Source organism: Nestor notabilis, unplaced genomic scaffold, assembly GCF_000696875.1.
Source record: "Nestor notabilis isolate BGI_N333 unplaced genomic scaffold, ASM69687v1 C15412291, whole genome shotgun sequence".
Lineage (NCBI taxonomy): Eukaryota > Metazoa > Chordata > Aves > Psittaciformes > Psittacidae > Nestor > Nestor notabilis.
This window is the reverse complement of record NW_009951642.1, coordinates 1-10,408: the sequence shown is the minus strand read 5'-3', so window position 1 is coordinate 10,408 and position 10,408 is coordinate 1. Positions and strand designations below refer to the sequence as shown.

Here is a 10,408-nt window from a genome sequence, read left to right as displayed (position 1 = left end):
AACCCACCACGTGGCATAATTTGAAAACAAGTAAAGCTTGAAATCCGTGACAGAAGTACACAGTGCTCACCTCCACCCAACCCCTTGCACCAGGACCTCGTCCCAGGTGAGGGCCAGTACATGGGTGCAGGACCAGTGATGGGGCCCATGCTGGCGGGTGTCCATGGGACCGATGGGTCAGGCAATCTCTCACAAGTGGAGCAGGGAAGCAATGTGCATCCTCTCATGGCACTTCTCGCTAACTGATTTTTGTCATCAACTTGATCAGCACACTGTCCTTGGTCACTGTTCACTGAAACACACCAACAGATTAATGAGTATCTGGACTCTAAAACTAAGGAATCGGGCACAGGGACAGCTGCAGCCAGCATATGTTTCTTAAGCAGCTTGCACAATAGCATGTTTTAATGTGCCAGCTGGGCTCTTACGGGTGTCACCAAAGTAATCCAAACTAAACCTTCATGTTTTCACTGTGCCCCTGCTGCTGTGAATTCAAGAGCCACTCTCTCCCCTTTTCCCTTTGCAGCTGCAGTGCTAGTTAGAGCAATGGGTTTGGAGGGCAGCCTTCCAGAGAGGTGGAAAGAGGGGACAGCTTCCAGCCAGGGCTTTTGCTTTCTTCCCGTGATGCTGAGGACAGCCCTAGGGAAGGTACAAAAAAGGTGGGGAAGAACATGACAAAGGAGTCAGGGAGACAAAAGCACCATAAAGAATGAGGTTTCAGCAGGTGGGTGGTTTATTTCCATTCTGGCCCTTTGACTGACTAAGGGGGTGGGACGCTGAGCTGGGAGGCTTGGCTAAAACGTCAGAGTAGTGCACTTGCAGGAGCACTTCACAAGACCAGCTTCCAGTGTATGGGACAGGACTTGGGGTGTCAGCAACCTGACTGCTTTGCAGCTGACTGAATTCTTGGCACAAGGAATCGGTGGTGGCAGGATTCGAAACAGACGCACTGGTCAACATGAGCACGGCAGGCAAAGTAAGCACAAGTTTATATTGGAAGTTCCTTTGCTGCAGCTGAGCAGTGCATGTTTTTACGCAGTTTCTTTGCAGGGACACCCTAAATCCTGGTGATATAGCTCAGATGAGAGTTTAGGAGGAGGCTGGTGCAGGAGAGCAGCCCTTACTTGCAGGCCACTGTACTCTCCTGCAAAATGGTTTTAAATAAGAAAGAAGATAAAATCAAGAAGATAATGTCTTTATTTTTTTAAGCACTGAGGCAACATGAGGTAACAGCACCAGAATAAGAATAACCTCCCCTGGCATTAGCAAACTATTTTTAATCCCTGATTGGACAGTTTGAAACCTAATACAATGTAGTAAGTGTTCAGATCAATGTATTTATCAGCTCCATCAGTTTCCATTCTGAGACCCCACAGTGGTTTAAGTTATTTTTAGCTTCTTTATAATTCGTATCAGATTGTTTTCTAAAAAACCCCAAAAAAACCCATAGCTAATATTGCATTTAATTTTGGGGTGTAATTGTGATGATGTTAGAAGAGTCATTAAATTTGAATATGTGTATAACAACTCTGGAGCTTAAGATAATGATGACCAAAAGTAAGTATCATATACAATACAGTACTGAGCTGGGACTGAAATGAGTGTTTGCATCTTTGCTAGAAAGTTAGTGAGAAGAGAGATATAGGTGAATTCCACTGCTGAAGACAGTGTATGTTGCTTCTTGCACTACCTGAGAGATACTAACTCACCCCCAGAGACATGCAAGCGAGGCTGATGGGCAGGAACCCAGAAAATGCCTAAAGGCCTGTGCCTTGCTGCAACGTGCCTAAAGAAAGTACTGTGATCGTTTGCAGTTACTGCCATTTGTCTTCGCTATTCTAAAGCCACACAAAACAAGAGGGGACAAAAAAATAAATGCTCTTTTTGAGCTACCACGAGTGCAAAATTAACTGTAGTTCACTTGTATGTAAATTCACTAAATTTGGGGGTTTTTCCTGTAGTTTTCTTGCTCCTCCCCTGAAATACGAGCTGGTGTTTCACATGCAGAAATGTAAGATTCTGTCTGTGTGGTGACTTGCAAGTGGAAGTGCCATTCGCCTTTTCTTTGCTCTGTTTGCAGGTTATTAAATGCAAAGCAGCAGTAATGTGGGAAGCCAATAAGCCATTTTCTATTGAGGAAGTGGAAGTTGCCCCACCAAAAGCACATGAACTTCGCATAAAGGTACTAAAAAATAAAAATCTAAACAACTATTATTCTATCTTGCCGTATCAGGATTATTTCTGTAGATTTTTAGGATCTGGTCAGAAAACATACAATAGGTGAGTAGTTTCTATTCAGTGAGCTCCTATGGAACATGCTTCAATCCTGAATTTGATCATGAGGGTCTTTTTTAAAAGAAAAAGGACTTTTTAGGTTAGGTTTTTTGTTTCCTAAGACACCTGTGCTTCTGATAGGCTGAAAAAATCACAGCCCAAGGCAAAAATCTTATTCTCCTGTAGCATGGAGCAAGAAATTCTCTTTTACTTTGAATCTATGCTAGGAAATAGCTCAGTAGGGTGGGAGCTTCCTTTTATAATTGGGTGCTGAGCATCTGTCACATTTCAGGACCTTTCTCAGTGGAATCCAGCAGCTGTTTTCATTTTAGAGCAGTTTCAAGTGCTACACCAGTGAGGAGAACTCTCTCATGGGGTTGAAAACTCCATTTGTCAGAACAAAAGCTGTAAAGACATACCTGAATGTTTCAAAAGAACTACTGCTGTGCTACCTACAGGAAAAGTCAAATGTGATATAAATTACTATGTGTAGCCTCAATTTTTGGTATGTATGACATATACAAATATTTAAAATATATAAATAACATGTAATAATTAAAATGTAATTATAGATGATGCTATGCCATTGTATAATACATATTTTACGTAACATATCTATTATATATTGTAATATCATCTAAATCTAAGGAATAGAGAATATATATAATATTGCTAGGTTTATAAATACTATTTGGTTATTTTAAATTTACTTAATTTGGTAATATTTCTGTAACATTGCAGACTTTTTCTATTTATGTATTTATCTATAAATATTAGAAATATTTTATTGCATTCTGTTCTTCTGGCAGGACCAATGTTCTTCATACATTGCTAGAACATTGGCCCTGTGAGATAATCAATGAGACTTCCTACAGCGCTCAGTAGTGCATAGCAAACATTCCCAAAGGAGCCTTGCTTTGTGGATTAGAGACTAATGCAACCCATGAAAATCATGACTCACACAACCAAAAGTGGTTTCCCTGTAGAGTTACTGTGTGCATGTGTGATTTTGGAGGGAAGCAAATTACTTCTCCAAATGTATGATATCATTTCACTTCTGTGTATGACATGACATGGCATAGTTAAATGCTGAAATATCCTTGTCTTTCCTCTAAATCAGATCGTGGCCACAGGGATCTGTCGCTCTGATGACCATGTGGTGACTGGTGGACTGGTTGTGCCTTTTCCAGTAATTCTTGGGCATGAAGCAGCTGGTATTGTGGAGAGTGTTGGGCAGGGAATAACTTCAATCAAACCAGGTGTGAAACAGCACTGAACACAAACCCTCTGCTGAGTTTCCAGACTCCTGTTAAAGTCAAAGTTGATTACATGCATGAGTAATTGTATTGCACAGGAAGATGTTCCAACTTTGAGTTTTTTCAAGGACACCTTAAAGGATACTACATGTCGTTTACATCTTTCTGTGTTCCCAATCTTGATTTGTTTTCAGATTCTCTATTCAATTTCTTTGGTTTTGTCAAAAACATCTGCTGCTTGCTTTCCACCTACACAGCGCTTTTCTTGTCATGGGATTAAGAACAGATTCTTTGCTCTTCAACATAGAAAATCAGGTACTATAGGTTCTCTAAACAGTTTATACAGCTCATCTCAAGAGTAAGGCAAAGCAAAGCACTAGACAACAAGTCAAAACACTTTCTTTTAATTCTCCTTACAGCTAAATAATCCACTGGCTTCAGTAGACCAGAACTTGGGTCTGTGTGTTCAATTACTTCACTTCAAAGGTATCAGGGCATGACTGGGTGCCCATCCAGCTGCAGGCTTTGCTTGTGTGCAGCACCAGTGCAGGTGAGACATCACTGCTAGCTGAGAGCTGGGTTGCTCTGAGGAGGACACTTCTCTGGACCAGCTGCTCCTCTTGCTACACTCTCTTTGAACCACAGTGGGTAGAAAGAGAAGTTAGTGGAAGATGCTGATTTTCCTCCAACTGCTGCAAGATGAGACAGGATTTCTGCACACCTGTGTGGGACCAAACTGACTCTAATAAGGGCTAAATTATTAACACAAATCATGTAGTGAACAAAATCTGCAGAGTAGTCCTTGATTTTATCCAGGCAGTTTGTTACAATATCCAAGTAGTTCACTTTTAAGACTTCCGTATGCCCAGTGTCTTTGTTCGTACTGGCAACAAGTAGTAGTCTGTCCAAAGCAGTTTGGTAGGTGAGATAAGACAAAGTTTTATTAGAGATTTCTGCTTTAGCTCCAAACAAATATGCATATTTCAGATTTCAGTGATAGCTCTAGCTGCTTTTTCTGGGTTCATAACTCACACTGTTGTCTAATTCTAGCTGCCATGTGTTTCCAGGTGGAACCGCAGGCCTGAACACACACTCACACAAAATCACATTTCTTGGATGTTGTTTAGTTTACACCTGCAAGTTCTAAAAACAGCTTCAAGACGTGCAAAGTTTCTTTAGCAGAGTGATTACTAAGCCTGTGTCACAGTTCTAAGTTAACTCAGGGTCAGGGTAGTAGAAGGGGGCATTTCATGTTCTGTAGATATTTTCCATTTTTTAGTGGAAATCAAAGATTTCCCTTGTCTTTCAATGTGTCAGGGATTAGCCACATTTTAGAACTGTCAAATCACGAACTGATCTCTGTTAGGAGTTACCTATTTAGAGATTATGAGGGATTTATCATACATTGTTGCTGCGGAAGACGCATAGCAGTAAAAATCACACTGGGATGCTATGTGCTACTTTGTTCATCATATAATTGTGCTAGAGAACGAGAGATACTGTCTTTGTGTTTGTGTGTCACTGCTTCTCTGACAAACATTTTACCTGCCTTTACTCCAATGCAACAGTAATAGGACTGCAAATAGGAAAGAGACTCAAGTGGGTTGGCAAATTAATGCTTAATTTCCCATTCTCTGCATGCACAGTTTACTGCCCTGTTATCTTGGCGCTCCGGTCTGCTGTCCTAGTGGATGTCAATTTTTATCTCAGTTTCTTTACCTGTGTATTACCTTAGTGCAGATGCAATAAACTGCTGAGTAAGTACTTTGGGAATGTCAGTAGCTAACACAGTTTTATGGCACAGCTCAGATTCACTTCTGTGAAAGACACTAGGATTTTGTGTATTGAAATCAGTTGTCATAATTTTGCCCTAGTGGTGCACGTTATAACAGAGAAAGATGGTATATCATCCAAGGGCAGCAGAAGGAAATAAAACCAGTACTGCACTCCTACCACACATTTGCTTAGGGATTAAATGTACTTGCTCCATGTTTTTACCTGCATGCTGCTTGTTTGCCTTTTTAAATCCTATATCGTTACTGTTTTATTTCTAGGAGACAAGGTTATTCCACTCTTTGTGCCATACTGTGGGGAGTGCAGCAGTTGCTTAAGCACCAAGGGTAATCTGTGCATCAAAACTGAGTGAGTTTTCCTGAGTCACCTACAACCCTTATTTGGTTTTTATTTATACAAAGCCAATCCCACTCAACAGATTTCACTTGCCATTTCTTCTGGTCATCTTTCAAATAGCATTCTTCCATGTGCTGGATTAATGCCTGATGGCACCACTAGATTCACCTGTAAAGGAAAAGCAATTCACCATTTTCTTGGTACAAGCACCTTCACTGAATACACAGTACTGCATGAGTCTGCTGTAGCCAAAGTCGACTCTGCTGCTCCACTGGAAAAAGTTTTTCTAATTGGCTGTGGATTTTCAACTGGTTATGGGGCTGCTGTGCAGACTGCCAAGGTATGTATCGTGGTGGGTGTTTCTGGTAACTCATGGAGCCTGTTCATGGCCTGCATGGCCTGCATGGGGGCATCGGCATGGCAGCCAGGAAGTATAGACTCTGTTGCAGAGGTCAGGGTGGAAGGAAGTTACTTGGGTTTTGCCTACTCCAGTTTCTCTTGTTTAAGGTACTCAAAAGCCTTCAATCCAAAATCCAGTAAAAATACTTATTACCACCTGCTAGTTTTACTTTCATGGCTTTATCACCCCTAGAAAAAATGTTACAAAGGAGCTGATTTGTTTTATTGTAACTGAAATCTAGGAAGCCTGTATTTGCAACACTCAGAATTTGTAGTGATACACAAATGTGACTTTTACAGCTGGCACTGTCTCCAGTGGAGTGGCACTATGGATCTTAACACCACTGGGATACAAAGCATTGTGAAAAAACTGTGTCTCTAAACCTGAACCTGACGAGCGTAATGAAAATCTGGTCTCAGAAACGTATTTTAGGGAGAATTGGTCTTAGTCACATGTAGGATTATGACAGTATAGCTGGCTGCTGCATTAACAGGTATGCATGTGCAAATTCCTTCTCAGCAGGTAATCTCTAAATTACAAGAAGTAGCTCAAGTGAAAACATGTTGGTAGTAAGAAAATGCACTATACTTTACCTAGATTGTAAGAGTATGCCATGTTTATATGGGTATTACAGGTGGAACCAGGCTCCACCTGTGCTGTCTTTGGCCTTGGAGGAGTTGGCCTCTCGGTTATCATGGGCTGCAAGGCGGCTGGAGCTTCCCGCATCATTGCTGTTGATATCAATAGTGACAAGTTTGCCAAAGCCAAAGAACTGGGAGCCACAGACTGCGTCAACCCTAAAGATTTCAAGAAGCCTATACATGAGGTGTTGCTTGAAATGACCGGCCATGGTGTGGACTACTCCTTCGAGGTTGTTGGCCGTACCGAAACCATGGTATGCAACCAAAAAAGGTCATCAAATGAGGCATTAGCATGTTAGCTCTCTTCACTAACCCACTAAGCACCAAGGGTGAGGACCTGAGAGCCACTGGCAGAGTGTCAAGCTAACTTGAAACCTATTAAGTCCAGCTCTCTGCCACTGAGTTGCAGGGACATGCTCAGCAACTTAGGGAAGAGAACTTGAGCATAGTCCCCAGGCCTAGCCAGGGTGACTAAATTTCACACAGCCCACTGCTTTCCAGCAGTAGCTTATCACTAATGTCTGATACTAAATGGGGAAGGGGAACAAAGCTAGGACATATCTAACCCCTGACAGCAGACACAATGTTGTGAGCAGATACAATGGAAGTTGTTTGATGTGGTTTCAGTTACAAAATAATGAATTACAAGCAGAGCCCTGAGGGGAGGAGAAGGAATGGAAACCTTTGGGCCTCAGCGGACAATCTTGTGTGACTCGGGGTGTCCCTCTGTTCCGTATGCAGATCTCAGCCTTGGCCTGCTGCCATAACAACTATGGAGTCAGTGTGATTGTGGGAGCGCCTCCTGCAGCAGAGAAGATCACTTTTGACCCCATGCTGCTCTTCACCGGTCGCACCTGGAAAGGCTGTATCTTTGGAGGTAAGAAAACTTGGAAAGAAGTGGTTTAACTGGCTTGGGAAACTTGCAAATTATCTTGAATGAAATAGGATATGTATAAACTCATTGTGTAGGTTGTCCCACCGGAAGTAATATTGATAGCTATTTTGCTGACAAGCACAAAGGGAATTAACTATGGGAACTGTTAGTTCATGGCGAGAGAAAGAGAGAAAATCAGAGATAGAGGCAGGGGAGAAGGGGGAGGGAAGAAGAGACAGAGGAAGAGACAAAGACAAAAAGTAGAAAAAAGAGGGGGAAAGAAGAGAAAGGGAATAAAAGGGGGAAATGAAAAAAAAAGGAAGGGAGAAAGAGAAAGGTAGAACAAGAGAGGTAAAAAGGGAGAGAAAGGGGAAGGATAAAAGAGATAAAAATAGAGAAGAAAAAACAGATAAGGAGAAAGAAAAGGTGACAGATAAGAGAAAAGGACCAAGGAAGATAAAGAGAAAAGTAGGAAAAGATAAGGGGTGGAGGAGAGAGGGAGGGGAAGAAAAAGAAAAAGGAGAATGAGAGGGATAGAAAGACAGAGAGAGGGGAAGAAAAAGAGAGAGCGGGAGTGATGGAAAGCCAGGACACACCTGATCTCCACATAGGTCAGACCCCAGCTCTGCCCCTCACCAGCTGCTATCAGTCCCTTCTGGTTCCTTCTCTTTTTGGAGCTCTCCCAGCAGAGCCCCACTCTCAGCAAGCCTAAAGTCACTCAACACAAAGCTGAAGGCCACTGAAACCTTAGTTCCAACAGCAGGTTTTCTCACTCACAGCCACTTCCTCTGATGTATTCAATAGACACCCAGATAGAGTAGCAGAGAGAAATCAGGTTCCTCCGGAAGGGCAGCTGACCGTTTGAGACAGCTTTATCTAGTATTGCTTAGAAGAAAAAAGAGATGTATCCACCCACTGTCCCCCTCAGTTTTGACTAGTCAATCAAGTTTCCAGTTACCAACATGGATGTCCCCCCTCTGGCTTCTGTATGAGATGTGGTTTGTTGAGAAACAGACAAGTTGAAACAGTATTTAGTATGGGGAAGAGTTTGGATTCTGTAAAGATTAAAATTTTTCTGGTCTTCCACCAGTAAAGCACTTACTGGGTTTGCCGTATGTAGAGCAGCTGCCCTTCAACCCATTTTTCCTGCTGGCACTCTCTATTACAGAGGTAAAGACATGCTGCAGCATTTCATCATGCTGTTCTGTTGCAGAAAGTTTATCTAAAACTTTAAGCTGCCAATGGGTTTATGTATTTCCCAAGCCTTTAATGTTTCGTTATCCATTATCTGTGGGTTTTTTCAGGCTGGAAGAGTAAAGATTCAGTCCCTAAACTGGTTGCTGACTACATGAAGAAAAAATTTGTTTTGGATCCATTAATAACCCATAGACTTCCTTTCACTAAAATCAATGAAGGATTTGATCTACTAAGGACAGGGAAGAGGTAAACCATGTTTAATTGTAAAGGTTCTGTATAAATAACCTAAAGGAGCTGTATGGTAACACAGAGTACGACTTCACGGTGCAGAATGGGGAAGGCAGCTCACTACATCCCTTAATCTTGCCCACTGTGGTTCCATGGGTTGCAGCTGTAGTAACACAGCCAGCAAAGCTTTAGCTTTTGAAACGCATTGAGCCCTGCCTTTCCTTGTAGAGGAACTTTCGGATTCTGGTTTGAGCAAAGACACTGGGTGGCAGAGGGAGAAAAGACCCCAGCAGTGAGGAAGTCTGAGCCCACTACCTGTTGGAAAAGAGCACACAGCGAAGGGAGCCTGGGAGTGCTGAGCTGTAGAGTGCCAGGGTCAGCTATATCGCATCTGAAGAAACATCTTAGGCTGAGGAGCAGGAACACAGAAATAGCCGATATTTACTAGAAGAGCAACTCACCTTTCCTCTGGTGAATTAGGCAAGAGTCCCAGTGCAACTCCTCCTGAAGTCACTGGGTAGTTTACCTTGAACTTCAGAGCTTTTCAAAAAGGGAGTTACTTGGTGTACACATACATTGCAAACTTGGAATTTAGCTTTCATGCCTTCCTCAAATCTTGTGAGAATTCAGCTCAGATTCTGTTTTCATGGGGTGTTGAAATTGGAAATACTGTTTGCCAGAGACATTTGACAAGATTTATGTGGGAATAATTGGAAATTCTCCTTGGCAGAAGTGGGAAATACAGTTGTGTACCTTAGTATGTGTGGGGACTACCCTTTTTGAACATTCTAGTTGTTTATAACTTGCACAGTCTGGAGAATTGCATTCGCATTTTCTTCTCACTGTCATTTGCTGGCAGCTGTTTTAGGTGTTACTTGCTCTAAATGTATAGAGCATGTAACAGAAGAATTTAGCCCCTGAGGTTTGTTCTAAGGTTCTCACTACGCAGCATGCACGTTGTTTTTTGGCTGTCCTTATTTTATACGTGCTGTAAATGTTAGTTTTAGGTTTAGCGTAACAAACAGGGGAAAGCGATGAGGACAGAGACACTATCAGCTTTGCTAAAAGACTGGCAGTCCACCTGAAGACAGGGGCCTGTTGCAGCTGACCGCCATCACTAGATGGAACCCCTTGGTGTTTCAACACAGAACAAGCTGTACCACTCAGAGGTTACCCTTAGAGCCATTCGCAAGTGGAGAGACGTGTCTCAGCCCCACTCAGAGGACCTCCCGGGCTCCGTCTCGTGATGAGTTGCCAGGAGCCCTGGGCTTCATGAGTGAAGGCTTTGTAGTCTTGCATGAATGTTGTTCTCTGCAGCACGGTTTGTACGTCTGCTCTGCAGTGTTGCTGCACTTGGGGCTGAGGGAGGCAGGCAGGGAGGGAGTGTCCTGGTTGACAGCAGTAGCCT

The 10,408-nt window shown here is 42.6% G+C and overlaps 1 protein-coding gene across 1 annotated transcript; it reads left to right on the top strand.

Annotated features, from left to right (window-relative positions):
* Positions 1-958: 958 nt before the first annotated feature.
* LOC104400032 (alcohol dehydrogenase 1) lies at positions 959-9,018 on the top strand (the record flags this gene model as incomplete). The annotated part of the gene is made up of 8 exons (XM_010023064.1): positions 959-976; positions 2,081-2,182; positions 3,395-3,533; positions 5,585-5,672; positions 5,781-6,000; positions 6,695-6,955; positions 7,443-7,578; positions 8,880-9,018. Coding segments are annotated over exons 1-8 (1,103 nt in total), but the record flags the coding sequence as incomplete, so codon positions are not given.
* Positions 9,019-10,408: the final 1,390 nt, after the last annotated feature.